Source organism: Sciurus carolinensis, chromosome 16 (assembly GCF_902686445.1).
Source record: "Sciurus carolinensis chromosome 16, mSciCar1.2, whole genome shotgun sequence".
Taxonomy (NCBI): Eukaryota; Metazoa; Chordata; class Mammalia; order Rodentia; family Sciuridae; genus Sciurus; species Sciurus carolinensis.
Genome location: NC_062228.1, coordinates 30,056,132 through 30,076,883, shown reverse-complemented (window position 1 = coordinate 30,076,883; position 20,752 = coordinate 30,056,132). Strand labels below are relative to the sequence as shown.

Sequence of the window (20,752 nt, the reverse complement as noted above, 5' to 3'; positions counted from 1 at the left end):
CTTTGATATTTTTTTAGCTTTCTGGTTGACCTGGAAGTTGTTTTCGTTCTGAACAAAGGGGATGTAAAGCTGTGTTTGCTCCCATTCATGGATTTAATTAGGCATGTTGCCGGATCTATAATAAATCATGGGTTTAGTTTTTCTTTGTTAAGGTAGTCAGAGGCCTTCAGGCATGAGTGACTTGTTAAAATGCACTTTCATCGTTGGCGACGAATTATCATCCTGATATTGTCAATCATTCAATAATTTTATATCCCAAAAGCTCTCCTCAGTTGTTTTGTATTACACAAAGACGACATTTTATCCTCGTATTTGTTCACAGACATGATTCACATCTTGCTATTTAGTACATAAGGAAAGCATTCGAAGTTCAGCAATAGTGCCAGTTTGACTAAAAAAAAAGTTATTTTCCATATCCACAAAAATGTTAATCAGATTCTTGTAAGAACATGTGTAAGAACTGGTTTTCATTGTCACAGCTCTTGATGTCAGATTACTAAAATAATTTATGCTCTGTTGTGGGAACATGGGTGCACGCAGAACCTCCCCAATCACATGAGCACTTCTCAGCCCACACTTCTTCATAACACATAGACATTATTTGTGTTTTGTGGTAACAAATGAACGGCAGGAACAGCAGAATTTCAATGTGGCCTTTCTTTATTTGATTAAACATATTCTCTATTTATTCTTTAAAAAAACTAATTTAAGTTAAACGGCAACAAACCATGATAATTTAGAAAACATGTTGAAACTGAGAGTGAAGAGAAATGTTCTCTACGTAAACCACACTGTAAACCATAAAACTTATTTTTGTCAACTGCTTCTCATGACAGTGGCTGGGAATTTGACATTTCTACTACAGTAGGCAAAAAAACATGTAAAATACACTCTCCCACACACCACATCACATCTCTATTTATATTTCCAAACTAAAAGCATTACCACCCAAAAAAGTGCTGAGTGTACTGCGTACAGTTACTCTAAAAGCTGTTCAGATCATCCGAGCCTCACCTTGAACTGGTATATCTGGGGGGCAAGGCCGCTCCTGGCAGTCCCTCACCCCAGTCATACCTAATGGATCAGGCTTGGCTCACTGAGAGAAAACCATCATTCGTGAATCCAAAAGGTGGTGGACTTTTCAATGAACTCTGGTTAACATAAGACAAAACCCAAAACTATCCCAAGGGACTTCCATATGATAGCACTCAACACTATTTACACACTTCGATATGTATCAGCAGCCATTGTGTGTGAAAATGAGTGTTGTGAAAATGTGCAAGAATTGAAGCTGAATATTTTAAAACCAGAAATCTTGGATATTATATTCTAGTCCACATGAACGTAATAGGAACATAGCTAATTCTCTTATCTTATCTGATGCATACATTCTATACAGTTGACTTGCTCCCAGAAGTTTCCTAATAAAAACTTCCCCTCTTCACTTGAAGATCCTAAGAAGTCAGCGCTATCCGGTTCTTTTCCCTGCAGAAAGGGTATTTAGCTTGGGATGTAACATTTTAAAACAATAATACAAACCTCCTGGGAGAATACCACAATAAATGTCTCAAAAACCACTCAGTTAATCCCAGGGTATAATCTGGCTGTTTTAAATTACTGGAGGGAATATTATGGGCCTTAATGACACTGTAACTGCATAAAGCCAAAGAAAGCTAGAAAGAGAGGCCAAAAAGATGAGCTCAGAGCCAGCTGAAGTGACAACAAACATGTGGTTGTTTACTAGGATTGGAGAGGTTTTGTCTGCAGATGTTTGTGGTCTCTAGAAGGTTCCAGAGGAATGAGCTGTTAGGAAGATTTGCAGAGTTTGATGAGAACAAGCTTCTCCTTGGAGATGGCAGGCCCCAGGACAGGGAGGCTCAATGGTAGAGACAGAATTTATAGATTTCTGTGGTTGGATCATACTCTACTGGTCCCGCAATGTACATCAACAAATTAATATTGTACGGATGTCATTTCAAAGCCTCCTAAAGACGAGAGTCATTATTGAAGCCATTAGAGCACAGATGGTCCAAACTATATGCAGATATTCATACTTGCATTTTTGCATTATGGCTGCTTTTTTTTTTCCTGTTGAACTGTAATGAATTGTCTCATAATCTATTCCATCTTCTTGCCATTAGCAGGCTTTGAATGTTCACAAATAGGAGCAAAGAACTCATTTTCCAGAGCTTTAATCACACAAAGAGGGAATGCCTAATTCTCTAAATGAAATGGTCTGTGATCACTGAAGCAGAGATTTAATATATCACGGCAAATTAGGTAGATTTTAATAAATTACTTATCTCCCTGAATACTTTACATATGCTTAAGAAGGAACATAGCCTGTTTGCAAACAGTGAAAACCCACAGCCTATAAAAATCCTTTGAAGAAAATGACAAATAAAAAAGTAAATTAAAAAATGAAATGCATTATATCCTAGACCTCTAGAGACAATTCCTTTGCAGCATTGATTCACAGCTCCATTAAAAATATCAATTAAATCCTTCAGTGAGATTGGGTAAAAGCTAGAAAATTAACTTTCTGAGCTGCTTTTTGAGGTCTGGTTATCCAGATACACCCCAGCATTGTCTAAGCTTGATGTAAATTTAAAAAATGATAAAAAGATAGTCCTTTCAGGTCTAACTAAGCATATCAGAATTTGAGTCACACTTTAAATAATTTCTATGTTATGAGCTAAGTTTTCAAAGTGTAAATTTCACATACATCTATCCATCCATTTCTCTTTCTATACGTACATCCTTTGGTCCTATATTGCCAATATGAATACATGAAAATAATACAAATAGGAAGAACTACATTTTTTAATAAAGAAAAACAAAAAACTTGCAGTAATTTAGTAAGTTAATGCCAAGTCTCCTTCTTTATATTTAATTGATAGAAACTGCATGCATCAAAGAAAATGCATACTGAGCTTTAATGTGCATAAAATGGATATTAGCATTTTAAAGAGAAAGATTAACACATTAATCCAAGTAATTTTCATATATTGCTTCTAATAAAATCTTCACAGTATAAAACTCTTAATGAGGCTAATCATAAGCATTCCATTTAGTGGGACGATTAGGGATAACATAAAAGTATTTTCTCTTTCATAGGTTTTCTAAGATTTATGTTTTTGCTTATTAAAAATAAAAATGGGAATTGCATTTCAGTTCTTCATAAGAAAATGTTGAAAATGCAAATAGGCTTTCTCATGCTATCATGAAGGTATAAATTATTGAGAAGGTGCTGCCCATTGTGGAGAACTACAGTCCTGAGGGGCAGCAGTCATGGGAAGGCGGGAATAGAAAAATAAACAAATGAAAAACTATACAAAACTTGAACATTTCAAACCCAGGACTCCCCCTTTCCTGCTCGCCATGAATTATAGATCATATAAGCCAGAGTAATTACACAAAATCTCATCTAGGAGCTTCAAGTAAGCATTTACTCAGAAGTAGGAGATGCCTCTGGAGCAGGTCCTTTGTGTTGCTCGTAGACAGACTGTAGGGCATGGACAGCTTCAACTGTTACCTTGAGCTTGCCAATACCTTTACCATCTGCTCGTGCATCAAAAACTAGGAAGAAAAAAGCAGGAAAGTGTCAGTGTCATTCATCAGACATTTCTTGAGGCAGGCCAGCTGAAACAGTAGTTGAGAAGACGAAAAGAGCTCTGTAAAAGTCCCAAATTCACTGGCATATCAGAAATCTAAAAAATAAAGCTTGTTATGTGTGCATGAAGATGCACCATTTAGATAAATTGCATGTATATAATGTTTATGGAGCGTGAACTCATGATGTAATCCTGAAGTTCGCCTAGTGAAAAAGCTCCTGGACAGTGACTCCCATATTTATACTTGAAATTTCTAAGCTAGTAAGAAATAAAAGGTCTGAAAGGGACTAAAATATGATGACAAACTAGAATTTGTTGTAACTTAACAGTATAATAACAAATTTCAGAATGCAATCACTGTGATCCTATTTGAACTTGTTATTTACCTTTCTAAAGAAAATATTTCATTTAAAGTACATTTTACATGAAATCAGGAAAAGTAAAAATGGCAGGCCCAGCAATATTAAGGTCTATGGATTGGCTCTGAGGGGCCATGAACTTTTTGTGTGTATGTTGGCTTTTCTCAGCAGAGGGGCCACTGCTTTGGACTGAAGCCTGGTGTCTTCTCCAAGCTTGACCCTGTGGGATGCTGACTCAACACCTGAGACCTCATCACTATGTGGACAATGACACTTACTAGTATCCCAGGGCCAGAATCCTGGACTTGGCAAGTTTCACAGCACTTATGAGTCTTTGTACTTCCTGTTTATATTCCTTGAACTTTAACAATGCTTGCACATGTGCTTTTGCAGTGCTGGGAAAGAAACCCAACAGGGCTTCACTAAACTACAGCCCAACCCTTTTTAGTTTTTATTTTGAGACAGTATCTCACTAAGTTGCCCAGATGGGTTTTGAATCTGTGATCCTCCTGCTTTGGCCTCTCCAGTGCCTGGGATTATGGCCGTGTGCACCCAACATGTGTGTTGTTTTTTTTTTTTTACGAGATGGGATCTTGCTATGTTGCCCAGACTGGCCTTGCACTTCTGGGCTCAAGTGATTCTCCTGCCTCGGCTTCCCTATAGCTGGGTCCTTAGGCTTGTGCCACTGCATCCAACTCTGTGTGTATTTTAATGCCAAGAAAATCTATAAGGAAGCCTTCACGCTAAACTTGGTAGACAGGACTTGGGTGGAGAAACGGGCAGCCAGGAAAGCACAGTGGCACGTGTGGTCCCCAGCTCACTCCCCTGAGTTTTCACCTCTCCTTTGGGACTGCTCGCTTCTAAGTGACAGATAACAAAGCATTAAAATCCTGCCCTGCTCAGTGCCCAATCTTCTGACTTGTTCCCCAAAACACAGTCTTAATGACGGTCTGTGTAGTTCATTTTGGTCACTTGTCTCACAGAAGATGGATTGCCAAACAGAACCGACTGGAAAAACAAAGATCAAGAATATAAAGCAGAGATAGTTTTGGTCATTTTTTTTGTCAGACTCTCTTGATCCTTTGAGTCCTTAATAGGATTGGGATAAATATTTTATTCCGCTTATTTTTTTCCTTCTGTGCCAAAGATATAAGCAACTGCCACAGGTTAGAGACGTATACTTTCTAAGGATTGCCCAGAACGGGCTTCCAATTTGGTTATTTGGAGAATTTGATTGGTTATCTGGCTTAATTCTGACTTTTGAGCACTTGGCACACATTCAGGACAACCAACTCCATGTAGGGAACCAATGCCTGGCACTTAAGAGGTGCTCAATTAAGTGTATGCTAAATGCAAGTGCCAGTAAGCAAACAAGCCAGGGACTTTTTTCCGAGACAGTTCTAACTTAACAAATGAGACTGGAATCAGCTGCATTTCTCCATTTATTGTACTAGCCTTCTCTGATTATGACTGTAAAAAGTCTGTTAACTACTTTTTAAAAAAAAATTAATTTTAATTGCAGGGCTGGGGCTCTAACCCCAGTGAGGCAGGCGCTACCAGTGAGCTACATCTCGTCTCTTGTTGAAAGTCTGATTCATAAAGTACACTTCTTTCTGCATGCTGTGCTATGTTATATAGGAGGAAGAAACAGTAGAAATGAACATTGTTGGGAGTCACAGCTGGTGAGATGCAAATCCAAAAGAACACGTTTTGTCAGGAAGTCCCTACTTCTGTGGAGTCCTGGTGGGGAACGAGTGACCAAAACTACGCAGTTACTTGAGTGACTACATCACTGAGCTGTGACACCAAATTAAAGAGAAACCTCAAGAAAGAGACTATCATAATCACTCAGAATAACAGGCTTTAGGCTGAGTGCCTTAGCTGAAATGAGGCTTCAGTAACAATATCAACAGCAACAACAAAACTCAACTTTTCTCACCTTCTCACCCAATACTAAAAAATGAATACTTCCTTGTGTAATACTTATTTTAAAATTTCTATCAGTTCACAATAAGGCAGAAGGAGACAGCAAGGGAGGGATGTAGGGGAACATTAGCTGGAGTTGCAGAGGACTCGGTTAATGTGTGACTCAGCTCCCTTGAGCCAGCAGAAGGTTTTAATAGAGTCTGGACTTTAGCAGTTGTTGGTTGTACAGACTGAGCAACACTTCCACTCATACCATCGATATTTTGCTCGATGATGTCTCTCCCTCTCTGAAACATGTCAGCGAGATCAACGTGAGCAACGCCGATGTCCTCACACTCTAGATCCTGCTCGTCCTCTGGGGGGTCGGTGACCACAGTGAAACGAAGACTGAGGGCAGAGAAAATCACCACCAAGTGAGAAGTCACTACGAAACAAAACTGCCACCAAGTATGAAATCTAGACATGTTCAATTATCCCAACAAAAGAAAGTCACAGTAAGTCAGGTAAGTTCTTAAACTATTAGAATTGTCATAGTGCACCTAACCTTCAAGTGAATATTAATCCACTTTCTAAGCACTAATTGGCATTCATCTCTAGAATCTAAGACAAAGAGAAAGACCAGCTGTTCAGTCTATTACACAATGCCTAATCGTATATATGTGTACATATTTTGGTATTGGATATTGAACCTACTAGGCTACATATCCCCACCCCCTTAAAAATTTTTTGAGACAGGGTCTTGCTTAGGGCCTGACTAAATTACTAACACTGGTCTCAGAACTTGTAATCCTCATGCCTCAGCCTCCAGAATTGCTGGGATTACAGGCATGTGCCACTGTGCCTGGGTCTAATCATATTTTGATATCTTTTAAGACTAAAAGGATGAAGTAAATACAGACCATGAGGTTATATGATCAGCATTTTCTACAGAATGTACCATTTTCTTTAGCAATGCACAACCTCTGGAGTTGGTACTGAGTAATTTAACCAATTGTATGTATTCTACAAAATGTGGGGATCAGGCTCTCTGGGCAACATTCTGAATCATGCTAGATAAATGCTGTAGCTTTGCCCAACAGCTATATCAAATGTTTGTATCACTTCAGCAATCTCTTAACTTACAATCATAGAATCCAAGTTTCATTTTACTTTTAGACACATAATTGTAGGGTTCTGATGGAACTGATTTGAATTAGTGGCTTGTGTTGAGGCCAAACACACTTGGATTGACCAAATGACAGGAATCTACAGTTAAGTACTCTTTTGATATGTCTTGGCAGCATAGCTTAAACCACGGATGCTTGTAAACTTTACCATTTTAAACTTTCAAAACGTCTCTCTCCCAAATCAGAAACAAAACAAGAAACATAAAAATCCAAGTCTCTGAGAAATCGTGCCTTGGAAAATACAAATAAAATCCCTTCCAAATGCTTATAGGTAAACATGACAATATTTTTAACCAATTTCCTGAAGATAAACATTCAGCTTCTCATTTCTTTACCAAGTTCCTGTTTTTAGCTAGCAATAATGTTTTGATTAGAAAACAAATCCCTTAGATCACGATCAATGTTAACACCTATTCACACAATGATCATGAAGAGTACAGACCATGGCCTTCAAGTGGGTGAAATGTATATCTTATATTGTGTATAAAATAGAAGGATTAAGATGGAGTGGTTTAGGACTCCATATTTTGGTTCTTATTCTTGTTTTTCTACTTATTAGCTGTGTGACCTTGGACAAATTATTTAACCTCTCTGATCTCAGTTTCTTTAGTGGTACAATGGGGATAATTATACCTATTTTGTAGGGTTCTTAGGAGAACAGATGAGAAGATATGAGTAAACAGTGACTGGAAGATAGCAGACACAATGAATATTTGTTCTTTTATTAATCCTATTTTAAATCTAGACAGCCACTTAAGCTTCTATATATCTAGGGAAGAGGAAAAAGTTGGCATGAGAAAAGTTTGTTTCAATTGAAAAGTTAGACAAATTCCCAAATTATACATTGGCTATATTGCTCACTTAAACAAAATGACTGATTGATCACAGAAGCTGTCCTAAAATGAATGTGCTCGGAGGGGAGGAATTAAGTGATAACTGATACACGGTTTTTCAGCACAAGACTTTCAGCGAAGGGAAAGGCAACCAAAATTGCAATAATGTTGTGCTATTTTCATGTACTTTATGTATCTACTAAAAATGGTTTTTAATTTATTTTTTGGTACTAGGGATTTTAACCCAGGGTTGTTTTCCCACAGTCATGTCCCAGGTCCTTTTTATTTTTGAGACAGGGTCTTGCTAAATTGCTTAGGGCCTAAATTGCTGAAGTTGGTCTTCGAATTTGTAATCCTCCTGCCTCAGCCTCCTGAGCCTCTGGGGATTACAGGCATGCACTGCTGAGCCAGGCTGTCTTATGTATCTTTACACTTGATAAATTTTAACCTCACATTTACAAATTATGTCTACATCACTTTACAAATGCACGCTACTAATCCTCCATTGACTAGAAAATAGAGAAATCTGAGAATAAAATGAGAAAAAAGGAAAATGTTCCCAATTCTAGAGAAGGGGCTAGAAGTGTAAAAATGAAATATTTATGACTTTAGAGAGCAAAGAAATATATCAAAAATAAATTTATGAGATTGTAAAGTTAAGCTCAAAAAGGAGGAAAGTTCATTGGAACAATCTCAAAGCTAAAAAGAGTTTGGCCACACTGCGCGTGTGCGTGCACACACACTTTCCATCTTACCTTTGCCCTGCCAGAACAGAGGCGAGACCTCTTCCCATTCTGAAGAGGCGCCCATCCCTGACTGAGCAGGTGGCAGTCCCCAGCTGCTCCTCCTCTCCCTCCTGTGACTCTCTTGTCAGAGAAGAGCCTTGCTGACTGTCTGCCTGGTCCTAGAACACCCTCTACATGCCGCTTCCTGCCTGGAATGCCCCTGGCCTGGGACGAATGTTCCAGGGCTCTTGTGAAGTGACCGGGTCCTCTCATCCTCTGTAAGTCAGCTTAACTGTCACCTCCTTGGATTTGCCATCACTGTCATCTTCTCTTAGCATTAACTTGTTTAATTTTCTGTTCCTAATTATCGCAATGTGTAATTGGTTTACTTGCTTACTTGTCATTACAGTCTGTCTTCCTCAGTCGTAGATCTGCTCAACAGAACACTGCTAAAGAGAAAAAACGAACTGAAAAGAACCGTGAGTTGGTGTCAAACCAATAACTTCAAGTAAGTCATTCCAAAGTCCCATTTCAATGTGTTACTTCTCTTTCAAGGTGACACTTGTATATTCCAATTATAGCACAGGGCAGTATGGAAAGGTATGATAAACAATTCATCATGCAGTGTCTCTGAGTTTAGACGTGTCCAGGAAGACTGGCCAGACTTCTCTGACTCTGGCTTTGTAAGTTATCACCAGTTTGGACCAGGGCAGCAGTCAGAGGAAGTGAGCTCTCATAAACCAGGAGCTTCTTTAAGTAATGTAAGTAATATGACCGCTGAGTACTTAGGAAAGGTGAGAGCGGGCACTTGAACAACGGTTGGCTTTGGCTGTGGAGAAAGATAAATGTCACTCTTGTTTCCTTAGAAGGGCAGAGGCCGCCTTCTCCAGGGAGGTCAGCACTCTAAGTGCTCACTCAACACTTGTGAGCTCAGGGTCAATCCCCTGGCACCTGTGACACCTCTCTCAGTTTTGCTAAAAGAGAACATGAATGTTTGTGTCTCTGGAGGGGAGGTGTTTGGACATTTTTAGAGATGCAATGTGGGACGGTGCGAGTCATTACAGTTACTGTGGACTTTTTCCTATTCAAATATTTTTTTAACCTATTATGGTACAAATAAGTGGGTCTTCTGAGCAAAGGCAGGTTTAAAAGGCAAGTATCTGCCTTTTAATCATCATCATCATCATCATCATCATCATCCCACATGTTTGAAGAAACAAAGCCGTTCTCCCCCAAGGAGGAGTTTCGCTGATAACATGCTCTATCATTCCAGAATCAACAAGGTTACAGAGTGGACGAAAGAGACCACTAAGCCTGGCCCAGGACTGGCACATGGGGGGGACAGGGCTCGGCCTCATCAGTGATGGCTGGGCTTGTTGACATAAGCATTCTTGTGGACCTGGGGAGGGTGGTGCGATGGTCTGTAACCTGCTGGGATCCTCCTGGGGTGGTTTTTGAGGGGGTCTTGAAAGAAGCTGAAGAATAGGAATTAGACCAGTAAAATTGTAGTGATTAGCATCCTGGGCAAAGTAGAATCTCAGGCTTATTAATGGGGACTTCTCACCCTTCTTCAGAATCAAAAACTGAGAAATGACAGGTGTATTTCAAGAAGCCAACGAGAAAGGTACTCTCAGATCCCAAGAGTTAAGAATTCCAGTCTGTCTTCTAGAAACAGAAAATGCTAGATCGGAACCTTTTTTGAAAAACATAGCATCTTTAACATTCGCTTTCTCCTTCTCAGGGGTGAGCATCGTTTTTGAGGCAATGAGAGGCTATGGAATCACTTGGTCACAAAGGCAAGGAAAAGAGGATAATGGAGAGATAAAGGGTCAACCCAGGCCAGGGGAGAGGAGCCAGCAAAACACTGGTGAAACTCAGCTCAGGCACTGACAAAGGATGGAGCTCACACAGAAAGTATTAACTTCCTAAGATCAGTTTCTTCCTTATGAAAAGGATGTATTTACTCTACTGAACCAGAATTGCAAAGCATCCTATTCAAGTAAAAAAAAAAGGCATTTGAAAAATAATATGAATTATTAAATAGGATAGTAAGTCTGAGAGGCTGATGAGCTGTTCCAAATGCTACTGCTTAACAATGACGGCAGGGGACATTCATTGTGTGCTGACTATGTGTCAGGCGCTGTTCTATCCATGTTACACATATCTCATCTAGTCCTTGTAGCAGCGCCATACAGCATTATTACCATCTCCATTTTACAGATGAAGAGAATGAAGCACAGGGAGGCTGAGCAATTTGTCCAAGGTCAGACAGCAAGTAGGTGATGGAACAAAAATTTAAACTCAAGCATGTCGTGCTTCCTTTCAACCTGTTGTATCCTTTACTGTTACACTTGAAAGGCAGCGTGGTACTTTCTGTACACTACAGTGTTCTGGTCTTCAAAGCCCTGTGGGATCCTCATGATCGTTCATCTGTATGGTAGGCAGGGTCACTGTATTTCTAGGAGGCAAAGAGACTCACTCAAGCACATGGAGTGAGTCAGAAAACCCACAAGTTCTCATTTCTCATCTTTGCCCCCTTCCCTTTTATTAAACCACATCATGCTACAGAGATAAACTTTATATAAAACATTTGATAATTCAAACTGCTTAAATATACCTTCTATTAGGCATTTCTTGTTTTTGTAGTATAGCTTTTAAGATGTCTCTCTTTGCTTGATTGTTTTCTTCATCCACGTAGATCACTAAATCAAAAGAAAAGAAAAAAAAAAAAAAACCCACAAAAAGAAGTCACTCAGGAATATGCTACATTAGAACCATTCTGCATTTTTATAAATACCTGTTTTTAAAGACACAAGTTATGCCACCTTGCTTGTATGCCTGGGAAAAGAAAACAGTTCCAGAAACCAGAATCAAATCTGAATAGTCATGTGATCTAATGTCATGTCACTGGCAGGTTTATGTGCACACTGTCACAAAAGATACAAGCAACATCTAAGAGTGCCACATCACTGTCACTGCCTGTTAATGGCACTGGCAGTCATGACAGTAAAAGCCAGCGGTCTTTATTGCTTTGTATTTGAGGGATTTACTGCATTTTCTTTCACCCAAGCAGCGAGTGATAATGATAATGTATGGCAGAGTGCTTGTCCTTTCTGACAGCCTCAGTAATTTAATCCTCCTCTCCTGCCACAACATGCAATAAAAGAGGCATCTAGTGTACTGGGCTGAGGAAACCCACAGCTGACGTGTGCTGGTGTGTGGGTGGAGAGTTCGGGAGAGAAGAGTGGAGGAAGGGGAGAGGTTTTTTAGGGTGTGAAGTTTGTCTTTGGTTTATAAGGTACACGCTGGCATACAGGAAGGTGGCCAGATTCCACTTAGCTCCAACATGAGATTAGATCACTGATCTAAAATACACCAGGAAGGAGGTGGTAAACACTTGACATTGCAGGCAAGTGTCTGCCCTTTGGGAAACGGCACTACAGAGTGTGAACACTTCAGATTTCACCCTGATTATTTTTTCGCAGCCCCGCACACTTTCAGCCATGCCTTAGCTTCTTGAAGACATTTCTTTTTCAGCTGCCATTTTGGATGTAAAGGCTCCCTTGTGACCAGATCTCAATTTAGGGATTATTCCTGATCAAAAATGCACATAGGGTGAAAGATACCATGACAATCCTAAAGCCAGTTTTCCTCAGGCTCTACGAGGAACAAACAAATTCCATATTGGAAGTGTTTCCCTGGACAGTTTTATTTCAATTCCAAATTATGATGCTATCAACTCATTTAATTGGCTTAGATGAGCAAATACTAACTGAGGGCTGAAGATGTGTCCAGCACTGAGGCAGGCCCATGATGTGGGAGACATGAAGATGTCTGTGTAGGGGTGGTGAGAGAAATGAGAATCACTGAGACACAGGTTAATAACCAAATCTGGAGAACAGAGGCCAAACAGTGACCCTGGCGCATTGCTTTTGGCATGACATCATATCAGTAAATGTGACTATATAGTCACGGTTTTTATAGTTTTTTATAGTTTACTGGGATTAACAGAAATTAATAAAGACAGAGGTTCAGAGAATTTTATTTTACTTGTCAATGCCAAAGAGTCATGTTAACAGATGAATTTCACTAATGCTGGCAGGTATTACCTCTTTTTTAAGAAGATGCTGGTAGACCATGCTAAATAAAAACGTGTTTTTTTTTTTTTTTTCTAACTGGATTTTTTTGTTTGTTAGTTTTTTGCTGTTGATCACTATTTAAAGATGAGGTACATATATCCTGTTTTACTTCAGAGTTACAAGGCTTTTATGTCATACTGGTTTATATCATTTGAAGTCAAGGGTAATCAAAGTGATTAAAAAAGAAAAAAAAAAAAAGATTGAATATCAGCATCCACCATCTAAATAAAGGGTCTTTCAATTACACCTAAGATAGTTTTGATGAATTTCAATGGCTTAAAACTTTTTTAAAAATTGTGGTAAAGTATATATAAAATTAACCATTTTACCATTTCTAAGCACTCAGTTCAGTAGCATGAGTTACATTTACCTTCTACTTGCAACCATAACCTCCATCCAGCTCCAGAATTTTTTCATCATCCCAAACTGGAACTCTGTACCTATTAAACAATAATTCCTCATTCTTCTCTCTCCCAGTCACCAATAATGGCTTCTTTCCTTTTTAATGAAGGTGACTAATCTGGGTACTTCGATTAACTGGAGTCATACAGAATTTATCTTTTCGTATCTGGCTATCTCACTTAGCATTAATGCTTTAGCATATATCACATTATTCCTTTTTAAGACTGAATAATTTTCCATTGTGTGTACATGCATACGTTTTGTTTATGCACTCATCTTCTGAGAGACATTTGGGTTATTTCTATCTTTTGGTTACTGTGAATAGTGCTGCTGTAAGCATGGGTGTACAAATATCTGTTTGCCTCAGAAGGTCAAGGGTCATATGTCTTCTCGCATATGAGGAAGCTAGAGAGTAAAAAGAAAAAGAAAGGTGGGTGTGGATCTCTTAAAAATCAAAGGGAGATCTGTGGAGGAAAGGGACCAAGGGGTGGGATGCAGGGAGGGAGGGGGGAAGTGCCAGGGAGTGATACTGGTCAAATTATACTGTTACATTGTGTGCATGTATGAATATGTAACAACAAATCCCATCATTATATACAACTATAATGTACCAATAAGAAATGTGGAAAATAAAAAAAGGGTTAAATATAAATCACTAAACAACCACCAAAACCAACCAACCAAACAAAAAAACAAATAAGCATCCATTTGCATCCTTGCTTTCAATTCTTTTTAGTATTTTTCCAGAAGTGGAATTGCTAAACCATATGTGAATCTTTATATAATCTTTTCTTAAGGAAAAAAAAAACTTACTGTTGAAATTGGTTTAAAAACAAACAAAAACCCAAACAATAAAAAAGATGTAGTTGGGGATTCCTTGTGCTTCTACTTTATCCAAGTGGCCAGTATACTACATTTTTCTATTCTCTTAAAGTTAAAAATAATGATATCCAGAATTTATTGAGTGATGCTTATGTATTAGGTACTATGTTCTAAATATATACTGCAATTACATGGGTTGGGAACCATGCTGATCCACATTTGATAGATGATTAAACAGACCCAGAGAAGGTTAGGAATTTGTCCAACACTACCTAGCTAGAAAGCGGCGGAGTCAGAATTTGAATTTGGCCATGTCAGCCCCCAGAGCCTGCCCTCTGAACCTCCATGCTAGTATTCCTCTTTCCATATGAAGCCCAAACTCGTCCTGCTGTTTAAGTTGCAGGCATTTTGTTAAAAGCACAAAGTGGGAGTGGTAGAGAGTAACATATCTGAATCAAAAGAATACCTCATTTCCCTTTCACTCTTTCAAAAAGGGATATATTAGATACTCCTAATCTAGATGAGTTAAATCAAATCTTTTGGCTCAAAACTTCTTAAAAAATTCCTTTTTGAAAAAATACAATTTTTTTTTTTAACCAGTAAGCTTGTATCTCCAAAAATCTACCAAAGTAGAATTAAGGTGCTCCTGGTTGCACCAACATACACTAGTATCTTAATTTAACCCAAAATTTCAATGTGCATCAAAATTCTTTGGAGGTCTTGTTGAGATGCAGGTTACTGAGCTGTGTCCTCAGAGTTCCTCCTTCAGCAGGCCTGGGGTAGAGCCCCAGAATGTGAGATTCTAACAAGTGCCCAGCTCCTTTTGCTGCTGGTCAGGTACCATACATTGAGAACCACTGCTTAGCCTGACATTCATTTGCCAATTTTTTAGTGGGATGAGAAAATACTGAATAGCTTACATTAAACACTGTGGAAAACAGGAACACTTTGCTCCCTGTGGTTAGGTCATGATCCTGTGAGTACCATGATCTGTGTTCTGAAAATCTAAATTTTCACAATTTTAAGACTCAAATTTATCCTTTAAAAGGAGATTCTGATAATTATTAAAAGTATAAGACCTCTCCAAAAGTTAAGCTATTTAACTTTCATTTCATTTGTTTAGGACTTGCTAGTTTCTTCGTTTTTGTTTTTTGTACTAGGGATTGAACCCAGGGGTGTTCTACCACTGAGCTACATCCCCAGTCTTTGATTATATTTCAAGACAAGGTCTTATTAAGTTGCTGAGGGGCTCACTATTTGTTGAGACTGGCTGGGATTACAGGTCTGTACCACTGTGCCTGGCTAGGATTTGCTAGATTTTGACATAAACTTAATGAAAGCATATGTCTCAAAAAGAATACCAACCAGCAGTCCAAATACTTGAGTTGATCTTCAGTTGTCTACCATTAAGAACATAACCCTCTTATGCAATGGAATGAAAGAACGAAACTTGTCATTTGTGACAATATGGATAGAATTGGAGATCATTATGTTAAGTGAATAAGCCAGTTACAAAAAAGACAAATGCTGCATGCCTTTACTCATGTAGAATCTAAAAAGCTGATCTTATATAAGTAGAGAGTAGAATGGTGGTTACTAGAGGCTAGAGAAAGCAGAAGGGAAATAGGGATGTGGAAAGTTGGTCAGTGGCTACTAAGTTATAGTTAAATAAGAGAAACAAGTTCTGGTGTTCTATGGCAGAGCAGAATGAATATAGATAATGATAATATACTGTATATTCCAAAAAGTTAGAGGGAAGGATTTTGAATGTTTTCACCACAAGGAAATTATAAATGTTGGAGAAGATACATAAGGTTATTCTGATTTAAACATTATACAATGTATATATCTTTATCTATATAGATAAAGATAAATATACTACATCACATATAGATGTATGTATATATATATATTCTACAACATCACATGGTACCCCATAAAGATATATAACTTTTATCAATTAAAAACCATGTATTAAAAAAATCCCTCACTTCTGCTTAGAGAAATCCTTATATTCTCTATCAATGTCATATGTCAGAAGAAATGCAGATGGTTTAATTATAAAAGGTGGATAATTCTGAATTGTAGATAAGTTTTGCATTAAAGTATTCTCATTCCCATAACCGTTATCATTGCCAAATTCTTCCTCCCATTAGTAACAAAATCTGATGCTCTACATCCTTTTCATCTTCTGAATTAAATTTTAATTGTTCCAAAAGATAGACTGTTCAATCCTTGGAGACTAAGGGCGCGGATCTGTATAAGTCTCATAAAAACTCTGGACGATTTCATTAATCTTTTTTCTTCTCACTGTCAGTTCCCTAGAAGGTTTTATTCAACCCAGACAACATTCTTCAGACCTAACATTAATCTTTTCTCCCCCAAACTATTTTCTTGCTTTCTCAGCATTCTCTGAGCAAAAATTTCAAGCCCAATAAAATACAAATGTTTTGTTTTTACTACCAATGTCTAGCCAGTGAAGTCAACTTTAGTTTCTTCCAGTGATAGTAGCCCTAAGAAGATACAGTTTTATGTGTAGGTGGAACTGGTATTAACACTTCTTAATAAAGACTAAGTTTGACTATGAATAATCCTGGGGAACACTAGTCTCCATCTCTCATTTTATGGACCCAATTTGGAACTTGGCATTCAAATTCCTTTTGCAGAGATCAGGTCACATGCAGGGTGGATTCATGGCTAGGTTCAGCGAACCTCTTTATTGGTATGATGATCAGACAGGACAGCATGTACTAATTGTCCTCCTGATTTTCCATTTGAATTAAAAAGTCAGTTTGGACACAAAATTACTTTCATTAACATTTAATGGGATTTAGAAGACTTAAAGCTATATTATATTGACCTTCTACACCAAGTAACAAGTAAAGGGTAAATCATCACAATATTAGATGAAATAGTTACTTATCAACCAAAGATCCAAGATTTCCCTTGAATCTTCACAATAGCGGTGACAATATAATAACTTAAAAATAAACTTTTTCATGGTGTCATACTTAAATAGAAAATAAAATAAAATCTTCAGCAAGGTAAATATTAGTTTCTCAAATTTGCTGATGACTGAGGACATTATTTTCTCAGCTATAACAGATATAAAGCAGTATTACTTTGCTTCTAAACAAGAGTACATTCTTCTCCCCTTTCCTTAAATAGCCTTAAAATTCTTTCCAATTAATCTACGAAATTCTACATAGTAAAATGTCATTATTAGGAATAGAAGCTGAAGAAAAGTATAGTAAACACTACTGGAGAATTCATTTCTAATAGATTACTGGTTTTCTTGCTATCAAATGGTTAATTCACTATAAACATTAGCAACTCTTTAAAAATCAATTAACTAGTAAGGTATCCTGTGGTAAAGGAAATTGAAAGCAACCTAACAACATCAACAACAACTAAACTCTAGACAGACTAGGTAACCATGTGAGAGTGTATACAATTCAGGACACTTTGAGCATGGATCACAGGCTTGATCCAAAGAAGGATTTGCATTGCTCTTTATGCAAATGGAAACATCTGTTCTGCTACATGGCCAAGTTTCTCAATGTACAATCAATTTCTAAAAAACAACTCTGTTGCCAGTCCAACTAAACATTCTACTGCTCGCATTTACAAATAATAATACAAAAGCCAAAGAAATTTTTCTCTTTTCTTGGGGTGCCTTCCTTTAAAGTAGTTAATTGAACAGTTCTTTCTTACCTAATAATATTTTGATATGGTTTACTTTTTTTGGTACTTGAAATTAAGGATTTCTAGGAAGCTTGAGAAAAGATGTATGAAAATGTTTCTTTTGTATGGAGGGAATGAAAGGAAGGAGGAAGCAGATTCTTGTCCTGACCATACTACTTATTTGCCATGTGATTTCCTAAGCCACCTGTTATTACAGAATTATAGAATTTGAGCTGGAAGGGATCTCAGAAAACACTTCATTTTTAAGATAAGAAAATAAGGAATCATGAAATCTAAACATCTTGCCTAAATTCACATAATTAGTAATATCTATGGATAGTGGGAGGACTAGACCAGATCTTTGGATACTCAAGATTACTGTCTCAAGCAATGAACACATTTCTAAAAATGCCAGACAAAACATACCACCACCAGAAAAAAAAAAAAAAGGTAAGCACAAGCATTTTTAATCAGGGTGATACAGCGGCATGATTATACACATTTCTTAGGATGCAATTTCTAGAACTGGTGAGAAAAAAAAGTATTGGTGTCCAACTAGCATCAGATGACCTGTTTTACTGAAGATAAAGCAACACTCTCTTCATGATTTGTTTTAGGGTTCCTTAGTTACAGTGGCTTGGTATGAGTTTAAATTTTATTCTGTAACTGTACACTGATGATCTGTAGTATTTTTTTTTTTTTTTTTTTTTTTTTTTTTTTGCGGTGTTGGGGATTGAACCCAGGGCCTTGTGCTTGCAAAGCAAGCACTCTCCAACTGAGCTTTATCCCCAGCCCCGATCTGTAATATTCTTTAAAAACACACCTGAATGTTGATTGATCTAAGAATTTACAGGACACATGTTGATCTCTGCAGGTCCAGTGGACTGACATGTCAACTGGCTGAGAGTTACGGTGCTGGAGAGGAAATTTGCCATGCAATACAGGGCTGTGTGGGATGCTGAGGAAACAGAGCTGGAAGAACTCCTGCTTCCTCAGCTAACATCCCAAACATTGGGCCCTGGGAGGGACAGGGACATGCATTATAAAAACGTCTGTGATGATACTCATCAGAAAGGCAGACAAATTAGGCCACTGAATGATCTGAGTGATATGACTAAAAAACGAGTGGGGTGTAGCTCAGTGGAAGAGCACTTGCCTAGCATGTGTGAGGCACTGGGTTCAATTCTCAGCACCACAGGGAAATAAATGAGTAAAATACAGGTCTGGCAGCATCTAAAAAAATATTTTTTTAAAAATGAGTTCTTTTCCTCCTTTGAAATATCATGTTTTTCTATCACATTCAACTGCAGACTTGGGTGGTATTTTCCTATTGATATGATTATAAAACTGGAACAGCTAGACACACTATTTTCCCATTCTTTTTGCTTTCCCTTTAGTAGTACTTCAACTTTATTTTTTTGACTTCATGCTGCAGGTCTGTTTTTTCTTAATCTACCTTGATAAGAATTCCATGAGTTCATGGGAACAGCAGAGAACTAAAACTTCCTGCTTGTTTCTTTAGCTTCCTTCATAGACAACATAAGACAAACAAGAGTCCGTATCACAAAGGAAACATACGTACCATTGCTATAGTTATAGTAGACCCACTGCCCACTCTTGGGTTTTGGAAGTGACACAGGTGTCTCTTCAGCAGGGAGACTGTAGAATCGGCACTCAATGAACAGCCTTTGGATAGTGTCATCTGTAGTGATTCGAGAATCATTAAGCTTTAGAGCTATGATCTCAATCCGAATTTTCTCTGATGGCTGTTTAAAGAGCAAACCCAAAAATCAACAAAACAAAATCCAGCAAACAATTATTTATTCTTTTCTATTATTAATTTAAAATAAAATACAAAGGCCAATGGTTTCTTTTCTAGAATGCACTGTATACTACTGTATGTTACATATGACAGATTATTCATGACAGAGAGAGAGAGAATGAGATTCTAATGCCCCAGGGTTTGCAGTTAACAGTGCCATGGCGATAGTCTCCTGATTTACATCTGTGGCTATAAATACCCCACTAGTAGTCTATCAGGAGTGACGATTATGAGATCTTCATCTCCTATTGCTTTCAGAATGACAAGTATCAGTTGGCTTTGTTTCAAACTATGTAATGAAGTACATGTTTATCACTGTTTTTATTTAATCTACAGCACCTGAGAAAGTTTCAATTATTCAGAGATCAAAGCCTACTGAACTTTATCACTATTACACTAATATGTGTAGCTGTATGAATCTACATTGGCAAGAGCATAAATTACAGTTAATTCTCATATATTCTGCCACAATATATTTTGTTCAGTAATAAATTTCAAACAAAAGAAATTTTTACATTTAATAGCATATTTTCTTACAATTTTATTTTATATTTACAGAATTAACCACTAAAATGATACTTGTTTATTTTTCCCTTCAATCCTCCTTCAATAGATGTTGGTGTCATAGACATTAGATGAGAGTCACAAATGTTTCCTTGAATAATGACTTCAAATAACAGACAATTTAAAAATTAGATCACACCAAAATAACTCCTCAGTGAAATTTGTTTTCTACCATTTAAAATCTGCTTTGTGGGCTGGGGAGATAGCTCAGTCGGTAGAGTGCTTGCCTTGTAAGCACAAGGCCCTGGGTTCGATCCCCAGCACCCAAAAAAAAAAAAAAAAAAAAAAAAATTAAAATCTGCTTTGTATTGTCAAAATTCCTCTTTAGTAAATTCAGAGGCATGCCATTACAAATTATATAACTTCAAATAATAATGAAAAAAAAAAACCCAAATAAGACTTGTTTATATGACCAATTTTGGGGAATTAGTTGTTCAATATAATCAGTGTGCGAATTGACCATACTGGTTATGGAGATATTTCAGAGCATATAATTACTCAAATTGGAAAGCATAAGTATCTTATTGTAAAAATATTCCCATAAAGAATAATTTCCATTGCTGTCAAACCCCCTCAATATTTGATGAAGTAATTTTACCCCCTTCTTTCAAAAGACATTTTCTTTTATTATGTATTCTAAGACACTTTAACTAAAAACTCAAATCTGAATATTTCAATAAGGTTATTTTATTATTC

The 20,752-nt window shown here is 37.5% G+C and overlaps 1 protein-coding gene across 3 annotated transcripts in view; it reads right to left on the bottom strand.

Moving 5' to 3' along the window:
• Positions 1-2,059: 2,059 nt before the first annotated feature.
• The window catches only part of Rpgrip1l (RPGRIP1 like), a 105,272-nt gene continuing 86,579 nt past the window's right edge, over positions 2,060-20,752 (bottom strand). For all 3 annotated transcript variants that reach the window (XM_047529262.1, XM_047529263.1, XM_047529266.1), the window contains 4 exons: positions 19,253-19,436; positions 11,241-11,325; positions 6,153-6,286; positions 2,060-3,579 (listed from right to left, as the gene is read on the bottom strand). In XM_047529262.1, the coding sequence (XP_047385218.1) occupies positions 3,449-3,579; positions 6,153-6,286; positions 11,241-11,325; positions 19,253-19,436 (534 nt within the window). In that variant the 3' untranslated portion in view covers positions 2,060-3,448. The remainder of the gene's footprint in view (positions 3,580-6,152; positions 6,287-11,240; positions 11,326-19,252; positions 19,437-20,752) is intronic.